This window comes from Salvelinus alpinus, chromosome 16 (genome assembly GCF_045679555.1).
Source record: "Salvelinus alpinus chromosome 16, SLU_Salpinus.1, whole genome shotgun sequence".
Taxonomy (NCBI): Eukaryota; Metazoa; Chordata; class Actinopteri; order Salmoniformes; family Salmonidae; genus Salvelinus; species Salvelinus alpinus.
The window spans coordinates 33,408,444-33,431,702 of NC_092101.1; the positions used below are offsets into that span (position 1 = coordinate 33,408,444).

Sequence of the window (23,259 nt, forward strand, 5' to 3'; positions counted from 1 at the left end):
ATTAGTCTCTGGTTACAGACTGTTAGATTTAGTTCTATTAGTCTCTGGTGACAGACTGTTAGATTTAGTTCTGTTAGTCTCTGGTGACAGACTGTTAGATTTAGTTATATTAGTCTCTGGTGACAGACTGTTAGATTTAGTTCTGTTAGTCTCTGGTGACAGACTGTTAGATTTAGTTCTATTAGTCTCTGGTGACAGACTGTTAGATTTAGTTCTATTAGTCTCTGGTGACACACTGTTAGATTTAGTTCCATTAGTCTCTTGTCACAGACTGTTAGATTTAGTTCTATTAGTCTCTGGTGACACACTGTTAGATTTAGTTCCATTAGTCTCTGGTTACAGACTGTTAGATTTAGTTCTATTAGTCTCTGGTGACACACTGTTAGATTTAGTTCCATTAGTATCTGTTTACAGACTGTTAGATTTAGTTCTGTTAGTCTCTGGTGACATACTGTTAGATTTAGTTCAATTAGTCTCTGGTTACAGACTGTTAGATTTAGTTCTATTAGTCTCTGGTGACAGACTGTTAGATTTGGTTCTATTAGTCTCTGGTGACAGACTGTTAGATTTAGTTCTATTAGTCTCTGGTGACAGACTGTTAGATTTGGTTCAATTAGTCTCTGGTGACAGACTGTTAGATTTGGTTCTATTAGTCTCTGGTGACAGACTGTTAGATTTAGTTCTATTAGTCTCTGGTTACAGACTGTTAGATTTAGTTCTATTAGTCTCTGGTGACAGACTGATAGATTTAGTTCTATTAGTCTCTGGTGACACACTGTTAGATTTAGTTCTATTAGTCTCTGGTTACAGACTGTTAGATTTGGTTCAATTAGTCTCTGGTTACAGACTGTTAGATTTAGTTCTATTAGTATCTGGTGACAGACTGTTAGATTTAGTTCTATTAGTCTCTGGTGACAGACTGTTAGATTTGGTTCAATTAGTATCTGGTTACAGACTGTTAGATTTAGTTCTATTAGTCTCTGGTGACAGACTGTTAGATTTGGTTCCATTAGTCTCTGGTTACAGACTGTTAGATTTAGTTCCATTAGTCTCTGGTTACAGACTGTTAGATTTAGTTCCATTAGTCTCTGGTTACAGACTGTTAGATTTAGTTATATTAGTCTCTGGTGACAGACTGTTAGATTTGGTTCTATTAGTCTCTGGTGACACACTGTTAGATTTAGTTCTGTTAGTCTCTGGTGACAGACTGTTAGATTTAGTTCTATTAGTCTCTGGTGACAGACTGATAGATTTAGTTCTATTAGTCTCTGGTTACAGACTGTTAGATTTAGTTCTATTAGTCTCTGGTGACACACTGTTAGATTTAGTTCTGTTAGTCTCTGGTGACAGACTGTTAGATTTAGTTATATTAGTCTCTGGTGACACACTGTTAGATTTAGTTCCATTCGTCTCTGGTTACAGACTGTTAGATTTAGTTCTGTTAGTCTCTGGTGACAGACTGTTAGATTTAGTTCAATTAGTCTCTGGTTACAGACTGTTAGATTTAGTTCTGTTAGTCTCTGGTGACAGACTGTTAGATTTAGTTCAATTAGTCTCTGGTTACAGACTGTTAGATTTAGTTCTGTTAGTCTCTGGTGACAGACTGTTAGATTTGGTTCAATTAGTCTCTGGTGACAGACTGTTAGATTTGGTTCTATTAGTCTCTGGTGACAGACTGTTAGATTTAGTTCTATTAGTCTCTGGTTACAGACTGTTAGATTTAGTTCTATTAGTCTCTGGTGACAGACTGATAGATTTAGTTCTATTAGTCTCTGGTGACACACTGTTAGATTTAGTTCTATTAGTCTCTGGTTACAGACTGTTAGATTTGGTTCAATTAGTCTCTGGTTACAGACTGTTAGATTTAGTTCTATTAGTCTCTGGTGACAGACTGTTAGATTTAGTTCTATTAGTCTCTGGTGACAGACTGTTAGATTTGGTTCAATTAGTCTCTGGTTACAGACTGTTAGATTTAGTTCTATTAGTCTCTCGTGACAGACTGTTAGATTTGGTTCCATTAGTCTCTGGTTACAGACTGTTAGATTTAGTTCCATTAGTCTCTGGTTACAGACTGTTAGATTTAGTTCCATTAGTCTCTGGTTACAGACTGTTAGATTTAGTTATATTAGTCTCTGGTGACAGACTGTTAGATTTGGTTCTATTAGTCTCTGGTGACACACTGTTAGATTTAGTTCTGTTAGTCTCTGGTGACAGACTGTTAGATTTAGTTCTATTAGTCTCTGGTGACAGACTGATAGATTTAGTTCTATTAGTCTCTGGTTACAGACTGTTAGATTTAGTTCTATTAGTCTCTGGTGACAGACTGTTAGATTTAGTTCTATTAGTCTCTGGTGACAGACTGTTAGATTTAGTTCTATTAGTCTGGTGACACACTGTTAGATTTAGTTCTGTTAGTCTCTGGTGACAGACTGTTAGATTTAGTTATATTAGTCTCTGGTGACACACTGTTAGATTTAGTTCCATTAGTCTCTGGTTACAGACTGTTAGATTTAGTTCTGTTAGTCTCTGGTGACAGACTGTTAGATTTAGTTCAATTAGTCTCTGGTTACAGACTGTTAGATTTAGTTCTGTTAGTCTCTGGTGACAGACTGTTAGATTTAGTTCAATTAGTCTCTGGTTACAGACTGTTAGATTTAGTTCTGTTAGTCTCTGGTGACAGACTGTTAGATTTGGTTCAATTAGTCTCTGGTGACAGACTGTTAGATTTGGTTCTATTAGTCTCTGGTGACAGACTGTTAGATTTAGTTCTATTAGTCTCTGGTTACAGACTGTTAGATTTAGTTCTATTAGTCTCTGGTGACAGACTGATAGATTTAGTTCTATTAGTCTCTGGTGACACACTGTTAGATTTAGTTCTATTAGTCTCTGGTTACAGACTGTTAGATTTGGTTCAATTAGTCTCTGGTTACAGACTGTTAGATTTAGTTCTATTAGTCTCTGGTGACAGACTGTTAGATTTAGTTCTATTAGTCTCTGGTGACAGACTGTTAGATTTGGTTCAATTAGTCTCTGGTTACAGACTGTTAGATTTAGTTCTATTAGTCTCTGGTGACAGACTGTTAGATTTGGTTCCATTAGTCTCTGGTTACAGACTGTTAGATTTAGTTCCATTAGTCTCTGGTTACAGACTGTTAGATTTAGTTCCATTAGTCTCTGGTTACAGACTGTTAGATTTAGTTATATTAGTCTCTGGTGACAGACTGTTAGATTTGGTTCTATTAGTCTCTGGTGACACACTGTTAGATTTAGTTCTGTTAGTCTCTGGTGACAGACTGTTAGATTTAGTTCTGTTAGTCTCTGGTGACAGACTGTTAGATTTGGTTCAATTAGTCTCTGGTGACAGACTGTTAGATTTGGTTCTATTAGTCTCTGGTGACAGACTGTTAGATTTAGTTCTATTAGTCTCTGGTTACAGACTGTTAGATTTAGTTCTATTAGTCTCTGGTGACAGACTGATAGATTTAGTTCTATTAGTCTCTGGTGACACACTGTTAGATTTAGTTCTATTAGTCTCTGGTTACAGACTGTTAGATTTGGTTCAATTAGTCTCTGGTTACAGACTGTTAGATTTAGTTCTATTAGTCTCTGGTGACAGACTGTTAGATTTAGTTCTATTAGTCTCTGGTGACAGACTGTTAGATTTGGTTCAATTAGTCTCTGGTTACAGACTGTTAGATTTAGTTATATTAGTCTCTGGTGACAGACTGTTAGATTTGGTTCCATTAGTCTCTGGTTACAGACTGTTAGATTTAGTTCCATTAGTCTCTGGTTACAGACTGTTAGATTTAGTTCCATTAGTCTCTGGTTACAGACTGTTAGATTTAGTTATATTAGTCTCTGGTGACAGACTGTTAGATTTGGTTCTATTAGTCTCTGGTGACACACTGTTAGATTTAGTTCTGTTAGTCTCTGGTGACAGACTGTTAGATTTAGTTCTATTAGTCTCTGGTGACAGACTGATAGATTTAGTTCTATTAGTCTCTGGTTACAAACTGTTAGATTTAGTTCTATTAGTCTCTGGTGACAGACTGTTAGATTTAGTTATATTAGTCTCTGGTGACAGACTGTTAGATTTAGTTCTATTAGTCTCTGGTGACACACTGTTAGATTTAGTTCTGTTAGTCTCTGGTGACAGACTGTTAGATTTAGTTATATTAGTCTCTGGTGACACACTGTTAGATTTAGTTCCATTAGTCTCTGGTTACAGACTGTTAGATTTAGTTCTGTTAGTCTCTGGTGACAGACTGTTAGATTTAGTTCAATTAGTCTCTGGTTACAGACTGTTAGATTTAGTTCTGTTAGTCTCTGGTGACAGACTGTTAGATTTAGTTCAATTAGTCTCTGGTTACAGACTGTTAGATTTAGTTCTGTTAGTCTCTGGTGACAGACTGTTAGATTTGGTTCAATTAGTCTCTGGTGACAGACTGTTAGATTTGGTTCTATTAGTCTCTGGTTACAGACTGTTAGATTTGGTTCAATTAGTCTCTGGTTACAGACTGTTAGATTTAGTTCTATTAGTCTCTGGTGACAGACTGTTAGATTTAGTTCTATTAGTCTCTGGTGACAGACTGTTAGATTTGGTTCAATTAGTCTCTGGTTACAGACTGTTAGATTTAGTTCTATTAGTCTCTGGTGACAGACTGTTAGATTTGGTTCCATTAGTCTCTGGTTACAGACTGTTAGATTTAGTTCCATTAGTCTCTGGTTACAGACTGTTAGATTTAGTTCCATTAGTCTCTGGTTACAGACTGTTAGATTTAGTTATATTAGTCTCTGGTGACAGACTGTTAGATTTGGTTCTATTAGTCTCTGGTGACACACTGTTAGATTTAGTTCTGTTAGTCTCTGGTGACAGACTGTTAGATTTAGTTCTGTTAGTCTCTGGTGACAGACTGTTAGATTTGGTTCAATTAGTCTCTGGTGACAGACTGTTAGATTTGGTTCTATTAGTCTCTGGTGACAGACTGTTAGATTTAGTTCTATTAGTCTCTGGTTACAGACTGTTAGATTTAGTTCTATTAGTCTCTGGTGACAGACTGATAGATTTAGTTCTATTAGTCTCTGGTGACACACTGTTAGATTTAGTTCTATTAGTCTCTGGTTACAGACTGTTAGATTTGGTTCAATTAGTCTCTGGTTACAGACTGTTAGATTTAGTTCTATTAGTCTCTGGTGACAGACTGTTAGATTTAGTTCTATTAGTCTCTGGTGACAGACTGTTAGATTTGGTTCAATTAGTCTCTGGTTACAGACTGTTAGATTTAGTTATATTAGTCTCTGGTGACAGACTGTTAGATTTGGTTCCATTAGTCTCTGGTTACAGACTGTTAGATTTTGTTCCATTAGTCTCTGGTTACAGACTGTTAGATTTAGTTCCATTAGTCTCTGGTTACAGACTGTTAGATTTAGTTATATTAGTCTCTGGTGACAGACTGTTAGATTTGGTTCTATTAGTCTCTGGTGACACACTGTTAGATTTAGTTCTGTTAGTCTCTGGTGACAGACTGTTAGATTTAGTTCTATTAGTCTCTGGTGACAGACTGATAGATTTAGTTCTATTAGTCTCTGGTTACAAACTGTTAGATTTAGTTCTATTAGTCTCTGGTGACAGACTGTTAGATTTAGTTATATTAGTCTCTGGTGACAGACTGTTAGATTTAGTTCTATTAGTCTCTGGTGACACACTGTTAGATTTAGTTCTGTTAGTCTCTGGTGACAGACTGTTAGATTTAGTTATATTAGTCTCTGGTGACACACTGTTAGATTTAGTTCCATTAGTCTCTGGTTACAGACTGTTAGATTTAGTTCTGTTAGTCTCTGGTGACAGACTGTTAGATTTAGTTCAATTAGTCTCTGGTTACAGACTGTTAGATTTAGTTCTGTTAGTCTCTGGTGACAGACTGTTAGATTTAGTTCAATTAGTCTCTGGTTACAGACTGTTAGATTTAGTTCTGTTAGTCTCTGGTGACAGACTGTTAGATTTGGTTCAATTTGTCTCTGGTGACAGACTGTTAGATTTGGTTCTATTAGTCTCTGGTGACAGACTGTTAGATTTAGTTCTATTAGTCTCTGGTTACAGACTGTTAGATTTAGTTCTATTAGTCTCTGGTGACAGACTGATAGATTTAGTTCTATTAGTCTCTGGTGACACACTGTTAGATTTAGTTCTATTAGTCTCTGGTTACAGACTGTTAGATTTGGTTCAATTAGTCTCTGGTTACAGACTGTTAGATTTAGTTCTATTAGTCTCTGGTGACAGACTGTTAGATTTAGTTCTATTAGTCTCTGGTGACAGACTGTTAGATTTGGTTCAATTAGTCTCTGGTTACAGACTGTTAGATTTAGTTCTATTAGTCTCTGGTGACAGACTGTTAGATTTGGTTCCATTAGTCTCTGGTTACAGACTGTTAGATTTAGTTCCATTAGTCTCTGGTTACAGACTGTTAGATTTGGTTCTGCGTTCCGGGATTAGTCCAATAGCTATAGTTGTATGTTCAACACAGTTGCAGTAGCTGCAGGGATATAGATCTGTCTCCCTCATACTGACTGGAGATGACACTGTTCCTATTTCTTGTTATCATTGATGGATGAATTACTATCTTTATTGGCTGATGGATTGATACGCTCAGCCCCGTCTCTGTCTTGTAAAAGAATGTATCATGTACCAATAAATATCTGTTACTGCCTCAGGGGAGGGTTAGGGAAGGGCAGACATCAATGTGTTCATCTCATACCATCTATTGTTTTGAGAAATAGGGACAGTATCTGAAATGTAGCCTACTGTACCACTGTGTCTATACTGCAATATTAATTTTTATATTAGTGTTGATGAAATGGATATAATATTTATGCTTTACAGTGTAAAAGTACTGTGCAGTCATTAGAAATCAGAGCAGTGGTATGTCATAATATCATATTATGTTTTGCTGTACACAATTCCAGAGAAGAAAAGTCACAAGTCAGACAGAATATGTCTTTGAGAGTCAGCAGCATTAAGTCAGTCGTCTCAGTAAACATAGAAGCAATGAACAGCTGAGGCCTCATTCCCACGCTCACACTGTCACATGGACTCTCTCTCTCTCCCATCCCATGTCATTAAAAGGACCAATTCATATGAAGAACTGTAGAGTGACTGTTCTTCCACGCTGCCTGATTAGATGTTTCTTACATACTTTGGGTGAGATCTCAATCCTTTCCCTTTTTTTAATCTTACAGTATTCTACATGACACTCAACAAGAAAAAAAGAAAAACTAAGAATGTACACACAAAAATAACTTACATAGCTAAAGAATTACCATAATAATATACTACAGGCAGTGAGTGCGGTATAGCTGTACCAATCCCCCTGACTAAAACAAAATCAGAGCCCAAACAGGTGGAGACTGGCGTGGGTGGTAGGAAAATAGGAAACAGACATGTCACAAAGAAACACAAGCGCATAGCTTGTGCGGCCATCAGAGGATATGTGTGTGCAGAACTGGTCATCTAAATAGACCGCAATGGTACTACAGCCATTTCCTGCAGTCAAATGACCAAATCGTCATCTAGTGGCCTCATGGGTGGAATGTTATTCGTGTTTTTAATTTTTTCATATTTAATAAACATTATTTCAAAAACCTGCTGAAAATCTGATGATTTTATGTCAAACGTTTTTGTTATATTTCAGTCTTCTGTGATGTACTGTCACGCCCTGACCATAGAGAGCCTTTTATTCTCTATGTTGGTTAGGTCGGGGTGTGACTAGGGTGGGTACACTAGTTTTTTTATTTCTATGTTGGCCTGGTATGGTTCCCAATCAGAGGCAGCTGTCATTCGTTGTCTCTGATTGGGGATCATATTTAGGCCGTTTTTTCCCACTGGGTTTTTGTGGGATCTTGTTTTTGGTTAGTGGCTGTGAGCACGCCATAGCATCACGTTGTCACAGCTGTTGAAAGAGGAGGACCAAGGTGCAGCGTGGTGAGCGTACATTTTCCTTTATTGATAAAAATGACACCGAACAAAAACAATAAACACTACAAAAACAAACCGTGAAGCTAAAGGCTATGTGCCCTAAACAAAAGTCAACTTCCCACAAACACGGGTGGAAAAAAAAACTACCTAAGTATGGTTCCCAATCAGAGACAACGATAGACAGCTGTTGCTGATTGAGAACCATAACATAGAAATAGAAAATCATAGAAACACAAAACATAGAATGCCCACCCCAACTCACGCCCTGACCAAACCAAAATAGAGACATAAAAAGGATCTCTAAGGTCAGGGCGTGACACACGTTTCGTTTGTGCTTTATTGTTTTTTTTGTGCCGGTTCACTAAATAAATATGTTGAACCCATACCACGCTGCACTTTGGTCCGACAATCCTTACAACGACGTTCGTGACATGTATACTGAGTGTACAAAACATTAAGAATGACTTCCTAATATTGAGTTGAACCCCCACCCATTTTTGCCCTCAGAACAGCCTCAATTCATTGGGGCATGGACTCTACAAGGTGTCAAAAACGTTCCACAGGGATGCTGGCCCATAATGACTCCAATGCTTCCCATAGTTGTGTCAAGTTGGCTGGATGTCCTTTGGGTGGTGGACCATTTTTGATACACACGTGAAACTGTTGAGAGTGAAAAACCCAGCAGCTTTGCCATTCTTGACACAAACCGGTGCGCCTGGCACCTACTACCATAACCTGTTCAAAGGCACTTCAATCTTTTGTCTTACCCATTAACCCTTTGAATGGCACACACACAATCCATGCGTCAATTGTCTCAAGGCTTAAAAATCCTTCTTTAACCTGTCTCCTCCCCTTCATCTACAATGATTGACGTGGATTTAACAAGTGGCATCAATAGGATATCATAGCTTTCACCTGCATGCACCTGGACAGTATATGTCATGGAATAAGCAGGTGTTCATAATGTTTTCTAAACTCAGTGTATATAAAATGCCACATTGCAATGCAAACACAAAATATTATGTATTTCAACTCTATATATCCGACATGGTACAGGTACATGTATATTAGTATTTTTAAGCCCATAACCATGTGTATGAGGTGTACACTTTTGTTTCAAAGTTTTGTTTAAGACTACCAAGAAACACTCTGTGTGACCCTGATTTAGCCCACTGCAGTATTAATGTAGGGTGATGAATCTAATTGGTGCAATATCAGCTATCGCTATCAGCTGATGCAAACACTCTGGTTTCCTGTCTGAACTGGCTTCGCTTGATAAGAAGCAAAGCAAAAGCCCCTCTTCACTTTACTGAAATAGGGCGTATTCTATCCTTAGAGAGAACGTCCTCGATCAACAGTTCCCATCCGATGCTCTATGTTTTATGGTTCTAAAAGGAGTTGTGAGGGGCTAGGCCTGCTGCTCTGCCCGCACCATGGTGTGATATTTGACAGGACTGTTAGAGGCTGCTGCTGTCGTTACTTTTAATAACTGGAATTATATTACAGAGAATCGTATTAGCCAGGGCAATATTGTCTCATATGAAATTAACAAATGCATTGCCATGGCAATTTATATTGTACAACTGATCACTACTGCAAATAATGTAGCTAATTGGGTTATTAGCATTTTCTATTGTATTTCAGTTGGTTTGTGCAGCATGTACGATCATGTGGTCTTTCAAGACTGTGGTTTTACCTATATGGCGGATCAATAGGTAATCCGTATAACACACTTTAAATCATTCATTTGATTCAATAGTACTTTCTTGTTGGTTTATGTGTTTGGTGGCCATGAATAGAATTTCATAACATAAAATAGCATCAGCACATGTTTAGATAGCTAAATGTCTTGGCTGATAAGAGAGCCCAGCAGATGTTACTCAGTGTAAATGTCTGGTGCTGAAACACACACCCCCTCAGGTATTTTCAGTGTGTGTGTGTGTGTGTGTGTGTGTGTGTGTGTGTGTGTGTGTGTGTGTGTGTGTGTGTGTGTGTGTGTGTGTGTGTGTGTGTGTGTGTGTGTGTGTGTGTGTGTGTGTGTGTGTGTGTGTGTGTGTGTGCGCAGACAGGAAGAGCTAGGACCCAGCTCTGCAGCTTGCTGGCTTCACCAGGGACTGTGGGGGGAAAAGTCTGACATGTCACTGTCAGTACAGCTCAAACTCAATATGCTAAACAGCTGTATTCCAATGGGCTCATCTCATGTGCATATTTTTCCATGTTATTCTTGTTATAAAAATTAAACACTTGGCGTGATTATATAAAAATATATATATGATACAGCACATTCATCTTAGAACACTGTTGGGTTTTAGGGAACATATATGATTTGATAAAAAATTGAAGCGCATTGCTACTCTAGACAATTTTCACCTATGAGTATTATATTTCATACCAACAAATCTCTTTTTTTAACCTGAGTGCAAATCTAGCTTCCTGAATAGTACAGCATTGTTCATACTTAACATCCACACTCAAGAGCCTGGGCTCTTCCTCCAACAAGATCTCACAGTGTGAAACTGTTTGACTTCAGTATTCAAAGGTCTTTTTTGGGGAGGGGGGGGGGGGGGGGGTAAACATCACATTTCGACAGTTATGTTTAGGCATTACTTCCAAAATGGTTAAGGTAAAGGTTCAGGTTTAGGATAGGGTTAAAAAAGAAATAAAAAACGAGTGCCTAGCACTGGGATTGAACATACAGCCGTTGGAGCTGGCAGGGTTAAGCCCAGCCACCAACTCCATCCACAACACCCTAGAAAGCCGTAAGCCTTCTTGATGGTAATAGCGCTCACCGTTGGTCCTAGTGGATGGTTTTGAAGGCATCTTCCGACGTTCTGTGAACCTGGGCAAACATTGAATATCGCCTTGGATCTGGAGTGACCTGGCTGCTCCCTCCCCTCCCCCAGCTGTGTATGCCCACTAAAGCAACAGGAACAGTGGTACTATTGACTGAGGGCTGTGATTCAGGCTGTGTCCCAAATGGCAAACGGTTCCCCATAGGGCTCTGGTTAAAAGTTGTGCCCATAAAGGAAATAGGGTGCCACTTGGCACACAGCCCTGTGCTGTGCTGCCTGGGCCTGAAGGGCACTTTTCAGCCTGGCCAGACACACATGGGCCTTACTGCTTGGCTGCGCACCATGGGTCACCGGCTTACATTAGGAGCGCCCAGCCAAACCCAGCCATGCGCAGCCCTGCAACATACAAACAACATCTAGGTCTACCTACCTGAAATAACATAAACAATGTGAGGCCAGTGTGCATTCTCAATGCACCACAATTCAAGTGTAAATATGCACTGAAATAAGCATGGTTATAGGCTACTCTAAATCACATTTTACATTGTATCAAACTAAATATGAATAGCCTATTATTGTAATAATGTTGTTATACAATTTTTGCCTCTATTTCAGTGTGATCATTTTACTTTAGTAAGTGGATTTGTCTTCTCTGGCATACATTTTTAAATAAGTACCTTATGTGGAAAACTACTATACTGAACAAAAATATAAACGCAACATGTAAAGTGTTGTTCCTATGTTTCATGAGCTGAAATAAAAGATCCCAGAAATGTTCCAAATGCACAAAAAGCTTATTTCTCTGCGGACAATAAACACATTTGCATTTTATCAATTGCAATTTGAATGCACAGAGATACTGTGAAGAGATCCTGAGGCCCATTGTCGTGCCATTCATCTGCCGCCATCACCTCATGTTTCAGCATGATAATGCACAGCCCCATGTCATAAGGATCTGTACACAATTCCTGGAAGCTGAAAATGTCCAAGTTCTTCAAGAGCCTGCATACTCAACAGACATGTCACTCATTGAGCATGTTTGGGATACTCTGGATCGACGTGTACGACAGCGTGTTCCAGTTCCTGCCAATATCCAGCAACTTCTCACAGCCATTGAAGAGGAGTGGGACAACATTCCACACGCCACAATCAACAGCTTGATTAACTCTATGTGAAGGAGATGTGCCGGGCTGCATGAGGCAAATGGTGGTCACACCAGATACTGACTGGTTTATGACCAACAAATGCATATCTGTATTCCCAGTCATGTGAAATCCACAGATTAGGGCCTCATGAATTAATTTCAATTGACTGATTTCCTTATATGAACTCTAACTCAGTCAAATATTTGAAATTGTTGCATGTTGCATTTATATTTGTGTTCAGTAGAATAATTTTCCTTAAATGAAGGAGATGGTCGATTGTTTTGATTAGTGTAGGCTACTGCACTGGGATAAATCTGCTTCTTGGCAACAGGCAGAGGATTAAATGGACTGGTGTGGAGAGAAAGTGTTGATGCTTGTGTGGTCAGAGGGGAAAACTACCGCAGACCTCTTGTGTCAACCCACTATTATTTATTTGTAGTTTAGGTTCTATCCATCACATGGTTGCCACTCTGAACTGTCCCAGTGCTTACAGCTGGCCACATCTCCTAGCTTTGCTCCTTCACACAGCGCTATGATTGACGTTTCACGAGAGGCACCTCAAGGTGGGGCTAAATGGTCTCTATTCCCAATCATGTCGCGTAGGCGGAGTCTGACTTTTATACTCTCGCTATGTGCTGCCTTCCAGTGACTGCCGTTCCGTACTGTATGCAACAAAAGCAAGCGGATGGAATAAATCGAAATAGCCTGCAATTCAGGTTTCCATAACTCACCTTAGATACGGCGCTGTCTCTCGGAGAAAAGGGGATTGTGTTTCGGGAAGACACAGGCTCTGACACGTGAAAGGAAGAAGCGTCCAGATTCATAGTTGTTGTTGAAGTCTGCTTATCTTTTACACGCAGTCTGATCTGCACAAGGCAGCATTTCAGATCAGATTTCAGATTAACTTCAGACCAGCTGGAAGAGCAGAGAGAGCGAGAAAGAGGGCTTCCCCTCTGACTCTGTGTCTTGGAGAACACCGGAGCGCGAGAGTGCGAATCAAAACGTGGAACCCCAAACCCGGGTGGGAAGGTCGGAAATTGGTCAAGGATTCTCTTTTGGGAGATTGACGCGGAGGTGAGAGTTTATAAATAGATCGGAAGAAATGGACGAGCAGCCGCGGTTGATGCACTCTCATGCGGGAGTAGGGATGGCAGGGCACCCCGGCCTGTCGCAACACATGGAAGGCACGGGAGGAACGGAAGGCGATGGGAGAAAACAGGACATTGGAGACATTTTACAGCAAATAATGACCATCACAGATCAGAGTCTGGACGAAGCTCAAGCCAGGTAAGGTGCCAGATGTGCGCAGTAGCCTACCTTGTCAACACGGACAAGGAATGTGTGGCAAACTACTGTATGCATTAAATTACGATGGATAATAAGACGTTTCAAGTCAGTCAGATTTCTAGTGAAAAATATTATATTGATGAAATGGAGAAGAATTACGCATTCGAGCCCAAGCGGGCGAGCGCGCATTTGGAGAAATAATAACATCCACAGTGTAGCAGACTACATTTCAACTTTGAAGTTATCTTATTATTAGTATAGTGGACATATCAATTTTTCCTGAATTTCCAGAAATTATATAATATTGCAGCAGTATAACGTATAACGTAGATTCAAAGTGTTTTCACTATAGATTCGAAGTGTTTTCACACTTCTGACAAATCAATAACGACGTACAAATCTGACATCTCAAGTTTGTAGATGCGATTTGTCATAAAAATAACCAGCATCACATTGATTGACAACATCATAATTTCGATGAACTTTTGTGCAAGCACAGCTCTCTCTCTCTCTCTGTCACTCCAGTCAAAATACAACAACTGATAAGGCATAGCCTACATTTTATAGAAATCTAGAATACGCTATTATAGACTATCATTTGTTATTTACATGGGCTATACAATGGGCCATTCATAGTAATTTAAGATAAATCATTTACATCCAGTTATTAGATATCCAGTTGACTCTAAAGCGAAGTGCTTTGACGCGCGGCGCGCGTAGGCTGTGTTTAGCCTTCACGGTGGAGGGCGAGCAGCAGAGAGGAATCTTTCAAAATACAATGAAACTCTATGGACAACGTTTTTCCACTGTCCTGTGTTGCACTGCGATGAACATGACTGTAATTTATACAAATTCAACAACAAACAAGACATTTCATAATTGTTGAGAATACTTAACCATTCTAAACAACAAAAATACATATGCAAAACTGTTTATAAATTATTGTACCCCTATTGTTGCTCAATCAGTCCAGAACATAAAAATGTGTTGCATTACATTTTTAGGCAGTAACAAGTAGCTATATTTATTTATTTATTTATTTTATTTAACCTTTATTTAACCAGGTAGGCAAATTGAGAACACGTTCTCATTTACAATTGCGACCTGGCCAAGATAAAGCAAAGCAGTTCGACACATACAACAACACATAGTTACACATGGAGTAAAACAAACATATAGTCAATGATACAGTGAAAAAAAACAAGTCTATATACAATGTATTCCAGTTTACTTTCTTTACTTGCTTCCAATAATAATAATATAAATATTAACATGTCATTTTAAATATTACATATGCTATCTTACTTTCGAGATTAAGCACGCATATACAAATACAGCAGGTTAGCAATAAAAGGTTGACGTGATCCGCAACATTTGCATCACATATTTGCCTGTCTACATAATTTGCGTCGTAGGCTACATGCTTCAATAAAACCATTATAACTATGTTATTAGGCTAACGCTTTTAGGATTGATGTGAATTGTTGAAGTTACTTTTTTTTGTTTTATAGGAAACACGCCTTGAATTGCCACAGGATGAAGCCTGCTCTCTTCAACGTTTTGTGTGAAATCAAAGAAAAAACAGGTAGGCCCAATGCGTTTTCTAAAGTTATCTACTGGGCTATTGAATGCACGTCAAATACAGACCTACACAATTTGAACGAAAAACTATAGGTCTACTAACTACCTAGAAATACTAAAAGTGCCTTCTTCTTCGGCTACAGAAGCCCACGTAAAGGGGACATTGTATGCGCTCTGTGTAGGACTCATTAATATCTTCAGAGAAAGCGCGTTTTAGCCTACAATTCACAGCCATTCACATAGATGAACTTGTTGCAGCCAGGGCATGCATGCATGTTTTTCAATGTGACTTGAATTACATTCTTATCTGAGAAGAGAAAAACAAATTTGCCTATTTTTCAGACCTGTGTTTTTACAATTTGCACATGTTTTGGGAGTGCAATCCATTTTGTGCTATTACACAGCGCTACAGTCAGTGCTACTTCATTGAACATCTTTTCCAATTATAGTGTCAAACATCTAAAGGTTTGATGGTGTTGATGATGGAAAGTGTTGAAAGCTAAATTACCGTCTTCATCATAATGTTTCGCCCTTGTGTGCTAGCTGTCAAACCTCTCTGCTGTGTGTCTCATTTAATTCACTTGTGTGTGTCTCTCCATTTGTCTGTGCTGTTGTGAGAGACCTTGTCGCCAGAATAATTGCACTAAGAGCAGATGTAGTGACATCAGACTTAGGGAGAGGCATAACATACCTCGTCTTTCCAGAATACAAACCCCTTTTCCCTTTGACATTTCTGAAATTGTCACAGATAGAATTCAGAGCTGCTCAGGGGCGATAGTGTGTATACATCTCCTCTATCATGTCCCCGTTCTAAGATATGGCGTGGAATGAGGACTCCTTTAAATTTGTACTTGTGAAATATTGAGATGCTATCGCTGTCTGGGTTTGATGTGGAGGTGACTCCACTGTGTTTCACAGTCATTAGTGCATGAAATAAAATGGGATAGATAGATAGAGGATAAAAGAGATATCATTTTTATTATCTCTCCGCTCTCACTTGGTCCATACTTCATGCTTCACTGCTGTGGAGCTGTGTGTGGAGGTGATGGGTTGTGTTGTATATTTTATTCCCTGTGTGTATGTAATTCTACTTTTACATGACGTTTTCATTTTCAATGAAGTTCAACCCCCCGCCACCCTCCACCTCCACTCCCCAACGACCCAGTCCTCCTGCCCCATGTAGCGCACCCTCAATTGGGCCAGTGTCTAAGGGGAGCAGGGGGCCTTTTGAAGCCCGCTGGCTCTCTTTCCTTTCTCTGTTGTCTTGGTAGGGTTTTGGAGGGGGAGTGAGTGACACAGTTATGCATAGTGTGTTACTCCCTGGCGTTTTTCAGAGTTCATCCAAAGTTTGTCTCCACATGGAGTACAAAGTCACTTGGATCTGGTCCTGTCTGGGAGTGCTGTGCTTTCTCTCTCATCTCTCTCAGCTGGCTACGACCCGACCATCCCAATAGCCTAGGTTTCTGTTTCTCCTGAAGGAGAATGTCTCTTGAGTCTGACCACCTCTTTTCAGAGGAGGTTTAGTTACACATACCTGCTGTGTTTGAAGGAAATTAAGTTCATTATATCAATTGAATATAGATGTATGATATACTACTGTAAATACAGCACATGGTTCTGAACATCTCTACCCTTTCATATACTGTATGAGACATCGTTTCATCCACCCTCTAATGTTGCTGTATAAGGTGTTAGAATTAACTTGTCAGAGGTAGTTTTGAAAATATTTTTGAAAGGGGTTCAGCTGCTGAAGTCTAGAGCACATCTCTGTTAAAGAAACCTCGACTGGGTCCTCTCGTCTGGGTGCCAAAGTATTAAAAACCTTATGATGATTCTCTCAGTAAAAAAACTTATCTGTTTTTTAAACATTATTACAACTCTGCCTGCCACAGTACAGACTACAGACTAGCCCCAGTGAAGCTGTGTTGAGTTGAGCACGGTTTCTGTTAGGTCTTAAAGTAAATAAAGCTCAGAGCAGAACTCACTGACTGCACAGACCTCTGCTGCTGCTACTGCTCTGGAATCTGTCTTGTTTTTAACCATTAAATATGTCTGAATGCACCAGAGACATTAAGGCTATTTCTAGAGTGTTTTTTACACCACATGATATTCACTTAGGATAACTGTGTTGTTAATGGCTTATTGTAACATATATGTTTTTCTTTCTGATAAGACTATCATTTGCCATTTGTATTTATTTGTATAATTTTGTCATAGCAACATTTGAGAGCTGTGAATTGATATAATAACTGCATATAGTACATTCAAATATATATATATTTTTTATTAGTAGTATTATTTTTATTAAATGAAGTAGCTTTTATTTCAAAACCTTAATTTACAGTTTTTTGTTTTTACAAATATATATTTTTTTGAATTTGGTTTTAGTAAACGGGATTATCTCTCCCCTCCATCTCCACTACGCAATTTACGTCTCTGACTGTCCCCAGTACTAGAAAAACTGACATCACCTGCGGGCGTCAGGAAATGATATAATGCCATGCTCAGGCAGGCAGGACAGGCAGGCAGCGTTGAGTAACTCCTGAACTCCTGACCCACTCTGTGTATTTGTACTGGGATACTGTGGTGTGGTGAGTGATCGGTGCCCAGCAGAACGACTACTCACTATAAACAAGCACACTGCTGTGCACTGCTCGCACCCCAGAGGAAAGGAGAAGGGACACTTTATTTCCACCCAGGGTAGGCATCTTTCTTTTCTTTTCTTATTTCAGACACTGGTTTCTTTTTTCCATCCTTGACTGCTTAGTTTCATCGCGATCATATTTTGGTTGTCTTTCTCGACTTAAAAGAATGTTACTTTTCACTCAGAGGCGTACGGTGTGTGTGTGTGTGTGTGTGTGTGTGTGTGTGTGTGTGTGTGTGTGTGTGTGTGTGTGTGTGTGTGTGTGTGTGTGTGTGTGTGTGTGTGTGTGTGTGTGTGTGTGTGTGTGTGTGTGTATAATACTTGATAAAAATAGATTTACACCTCACCTGTATGGATTATTACATTTAAAAACAGTTAGATTTTGACACACACTCCAAAGATTACTGTTGGATAAGTGGATTAGTGTTCACTGTGAGAAGAATAAGAAAGAGAAGTTGAACTCAGTGTTAAAGGTCTTGTCTGTGACAGTAGGCTACAAAGTATCAAGCCTGAGCCACATTATAAGAGGTATTGGCACAGGGTGCTTTCCAAAAATACACCCAAATAATTTGACTCCAATGCTACTGCGCCATGAAACCTTAACCTTCTGCAAACTCAACGCATTATAGAATATAGAATGTGACACAACTCAATCTTACATCATGTTTATAAAAATATTTCTAACTTTATTAATCATGAGATGAATGTGTCAAAATGGGAGATAAGTGTAATTAAACCCTAACCATATCTTCAACACAACATTATAAAACTAAATGTAAAGGATTGTAAAAAAAATATCTGTTTTAATCATGCTTTTAAAAACATTTCACAGGTGGTTTTTGGAACTGGTCTAAAGGACCTTGCTTCTCCTTTTGATGAGAAAACTGTTGACATCATCCAAAATGGTGCTTAAGAAAATTTGCTAAAATGAATTGACTTCTATAAACACCTCGTCAACATCATAAATCTCCAACAGTGTCAAACATAACCTCTCTGCGACACTGAGACACTTGCTCAGTAAATGTAGGCTATGTCCCAAATGACACCCTATTCCCTATATAGTGCATTACTTTTGACCAGAGGCCTATGTGCCCTGATCAAAAGTAGTGCACTATATAGGGAATAGGGTGCTATTTCGGACGCATTCCTGCTGCTCTGACTGGCTGTTTAGTTTTTTTTCTCTCAACCTCAACAAAAGGCCAGTTTTCTGGTGGCCTTGTTTGAATAGTGTAAGGTTTCACGCCTTGGGCATGCTCCATTTATAAAAATGACTAGCGGAGTGATGTAATGTTGTTTTTTGAATGGTGAAATGTAGTTTTTTTTCAGAGGGCAGCCGAGTAATATTTAACACGGGTGAAATTAGCCAGAGATCTGATTACAGAGGATGTGTCTCAAATGCCGACCTATTCCCTATATATAGTGCATTACTTTTGACCAGAACCATATGGCCTCTGGTCAAAAGTAGTGCACTACACAGGGAATAGGGTGCCATTTGGGATGCGTATATTGGGACGCAGTCAGAGAGATACAGTACACTACACTACATTGAGTTGTCAGTCCATTCAGATGGCTTGGAATCTGCATATTTTTACTCTAAGTCCAGTCAGAACCCTACAAACCACAGCACACCATCGTAATATAAACAATTTATGTTAGCCGTCATTATCCGCAGAAGCAAACCTGTTTTTAGAAACCCATAGGGATAGAAACCCATAGGGATTTACAGTTTGACTGTATATACAGTATATATATATTTTTTATAGATTAGCACATTAGTTTTATTTTGAGAGTGCATTGCCAATGCCAAACTGCTGGTAGTCAAAAGGCTAATATTGACATATCAGTACGCTCTCTATCTAAATCCCTCTGGTGTCACTTTAGTAGCATGATTTTTGTAAGTAGCAGGGAACATTTACTATATAGTGCACAATGGTCCCTATGGGCCCTGGTCAAAATAGTGCACTATAAAGGGAATAGGGTGCCATTTTGGGACGCAAGCATAGGCTTGGCCGGGGCCTGTTCAGAGCTAATGTAAACTATTCATTTTATTTATCCTTTATTTAACTAGGCAAGTCAGTTAAGAACAAATTCTTATTTACAATGACGGCCTACCCCGGCCAAACCCAGACGATGCTGGGCCAGTTGTGTGCCACCCTATGGGACACAAGCAGTGACACCTCTTGCACTGGGATGCAGTGTCTTAGGCCACTGCGGCACTCGGGAGCTGAGCGTAACAGCTTATTTCCATCGAATCAAAACAGGAGGAAGTCTACTCAGATATAGAATGTTGTGTCGCAGTGATATGCATCCCCCTCCTGTCCTTGTCTGTTAGTGCACTGACTGGGAGTGTTGATGTTAATACATGCAACAGCTTTTGTCTTTTATCCAGCCTGCTCCTCTATGCTGACGCAGCAGTATTCAGAGAGAGAGAGAGAGTGTGTGTGTGTGTGTGTGTGTGTGTGTGTGTGTGTGTGTGTGTGTGTGTGTGTGTGTGTGTGTGTGTGTGTGTGTGTGTGTGTGTGTGTGTGTGTGTGTGTGTGTGTGTGTGTGTGTGTGTATGTGTGTGTGCATGCGTGCGTGTGTGTGTGTGTGTATGTGTGCGTGTGTGTGTGTGTGTGTGTGTGTGTGTGTGTGGGTGTGTGTGTGTGTGTGTGTGTGTCTATGTGTGTCTCTCTGTGTGTGTGTGTGTGTGTGTGTGTGTGTGTGTGTGTGTGTGTGTGTGTGTGTGTGTGTGTGTGTGTGTGTGTGTGTGTGTGTGTGTGTGTGTGTGTGTGTGTGTGCGTGCGTGCGTGCGTGCGTGCGTATGTGTGTCTCTGTGTGTGTGTTTCTGTGTGTGTATGTATGTGTGTCTCTGTGTGTGTGTCTGTGTGTGTGTTCTCCACAGCTGTTTCCCTCCTATCTCTCTGTTTAATCATCCAAATATCTCTCTGTTTAATCATCCAAATATCTCTGTTTAATCATACCCTTGCAACCACTGCTGAAAAAATGGAAAAAATCCTGATGGTGGTGACCGTGAAATTGATCTAGCGGTTTCGCGTTGAGGTGTTGTTTTTCCCCCTCAATGTTTTCCTGTGATGTTATCCCAGTGATGATGACAGGGAGCAAGTGTCTATGTTGCGTGTGAAAGCGAGTAAGACAGAAAGACAGCGAGGACTGAGAAATAAGAAACACAAGAGGAAAGACCCATGTAAGTCAAATTCCTCTTTCATAGGCTGGTGAGCTAGCTACTAAAATTACTGTCATTTTTCCTGTTACGGCATCAGGGCAATGTTAAATGCTATTCATTAAAAATGAAGATTATGCGCTTGTGGTCTCCAAAATAAAGCATATCCCAGTCATTGTGGTGAATGAAATGTATAAAATGTATAACTGGTTGGATTTAGCCCTCATGCCTCACCAGACAGAATTAACAGACCACAGCATCCACTGCTGTAAGATGGGATATGGTGGTGTACATCTGACTCTGCTTGCTTTTTTTACTCCTTTTTTCAATAATGATCTCTGTAAAGATGTGGTCTGCCTTGGCTCTTTTTTGTGTGCTGCTAGCTTTCTCTAATATTTATTGAAATCCGCAAATGTGTTATGTACATTAAATTGAACATGCAACGGCACTTTCGAATGTGGTTGCCATACCAACCCCCCAGGAGTTAATTTTCCTTAATGCAGGGCTTTGAATCTCATTTCCTACACACTCCCCTGCTGCTCCGAGCTGCTCCGAGCAGGCGCTACCTCCAGGCTTCCCCTGTACCGCTGACAGAGCGCCGCTCCACCGACACAGCCTTCAAACGCTAGAGCTTTTATCAAGAGAGATGGAGAGAGGGAGGGAAAGAGGGAGAGTGGGAAAGAGAGGGGGAGAAAAAGAAAGCAGAGAGAGAGAAAGAGAGCAGGAGAGATTGAAAAAGGGAAAGAGAGAGCACGGGAGAGAGGTAGACAGAGAGGGAGAGGCCTCTTTCCGCGTAGTGGAAATGACACAAATTAATATACACTACTTAAACCAGACTAAGATTAATGGTTGCCTTTCGCGGCAGCTTAGTCCCACTGTCAGTTGCCGGGTGCTCGTTGGATAAAATCAACACTAATCAACATTTATTCCCCTTTTGCCCTGGGCCCTCAGGATTCTGGCGGGCGGCAGGACTGTGTTACCCCCATCCTCCTCCCCCTCTCTCTTCCCCTCGCCTCCCCCGTCTGTCTCGCTACGCTTTTCACCTCCCATCCAGCTCCTCCATACATCACCCTGCTCCCTCCCTGCCTCTTTCCGGCCCCCGGCCTGGCTCCTCACAGGGGAGAGCCCACTCCCATCAGGACACATTACAGTCATGATAGATGTTCTCTTTTCATTTGCATCTGATATTTAACACTAAAGCAGTTGCTCTGGCACTTTACAGTACAGGAGCTGCGTGTGGTCTGCGTATGGTGTGTACGGTGTGTATATTTTGTGTGTGTGGGCATTATCTGTCCTCAATCTGCTATTGCATTATCACTAACAAGATATGTGTTGTGTTGTGTGAATGCATTATGTACATATCTGAGTGGGTTTTCCTGAAAGCAGAATTATGTATGTGTGTGGCCCATTACTAGGAAACGGAGCTCTTTCTCTCCCAATAGGCTTGTATTTCCTTCAGGGAGAAAGACAAGGCAATTACCATTGTATATTTTTGTCCTCATTTCAAAGAAACATAATATATTATACATTTCTGTGAAGTTTATCAGATTATGATGCTTTTATTGTAGTGTTGACACTATTGTGTTGTACTACATATTGTACATGTATGTAGAACTAGACCAAAGATCTGGCCGTGTTTGACTAAACTGGAATTATTGTAAGATTATTGATTATTTTAGCATTCAGTAGATTAACCACAACCAGACTGCCTCTTACATCACCTGTATCATTAATCATTGTACAGATAATATTTGTACTGTTTCATCTGTGTTAATGTGTAGCAAAGATGAAGAGATTCAGCCTAAATATCCTCCTTGGAAGAACCCACCCGTCTAACGTTATGCAAATCTCATAATTATACAGTCTAATGTATGGCGGTAATCAGCTTCTGTTGCTCATTATATCTTCCTCGACTCCCACTGTGTCACTGGGAAGCATTCTCACAAGAAACATTTTATCTCTACATTTCAGTCTGTAAATATGCTGGAGGATCATTTCAGTCTCCAAATATGCTGGAGGATCATTTCAGTCTCCAAATATGCTGGAGGATCATTTCAGTCTCTAAATATGCTGGACGATCATTTCAGTCTCCAAATATGCCGGAGGATCATTTCAGTCTCTAAATATGCTGGAGGAACACTTCAGTCTCTAAATATGCTGGAGGATCATTTCAGTCTCTAAATATGCTGGAGGAACATTTCAATCTCTAAATATGCCGGAGGATCATTTCAGTCTCTAAATATGCCGGAGGATCATTTCAGTCTCTAAATATGCTGGAGGATCATTTAAGTCTCTAAATATGCTGGAGGGTCATTTGAGTCTCTAAATATGCTGGAGGAACATTTGAGTTTCTAAATACGCTGGAGGATCATTTGAGTCTCTGAATACGCTGGAGGATCATTTGAGTCTCTAATTAGGCCGGAGGATCATTTGAGTCTCTGATTAGGCCGGAGGATCATTTGAGTCTCTGATTAGGCTGGAGGATCATTTGAGTCTCTGATTAGGCTGGAGGATCATTTGAGTCTCTGATTAGGCTGGAGGATCATTTGAGTCTCTGATTAGGCTGGAGGATAATTTGAGTCTCTGATTAGGCTGGAGGATCATTTGAGTCTCTGATTAGGCTGGAGCAAAATTGTAGTCTCAGAAAATGCTGGAGGAACATTTTTGTCTCTAAA

At 39.9% G+C, this 23,259-nt stretch overlaps 1 protein-coding gene across 4 annotated transcripts in view; it reads left to right on the forward strand.

The window, feature by feature from the left end:
• Window positions 1-12,521: 12,521 nt before the first annotated feature.
• LOC139541392 (pre-B-cell leukemia transcription factor 1) overlaps window positions 12,522-23,259 on the forward strand; it is a 97,027-nt gene continuing 86,289 nt past the window's right edge. For 3 of the 4 annotated variants that reach the window (XM_071345993.1, XM_071345994.1, XM_071345996.1), the window contains exons 1-2: window positions 12,523-13,196; window positions 14,708-14,781. In XM_071345993.1, coding sequence (XP_071202094.1) covers window positions 13,012-13,196; window positions 14,708-14,781 — 259 coding nt within the window. In that variant the 5' untranslated portion in view covers window positions 12,523-13,011. Of the gene's footprint in view, window positions 13,197-14,707; window positions 14,782-23,259 lie in introns of all 4 variants that reach the window. The other variant, XM_071345995.1, reaches the window with a different exon arrangement.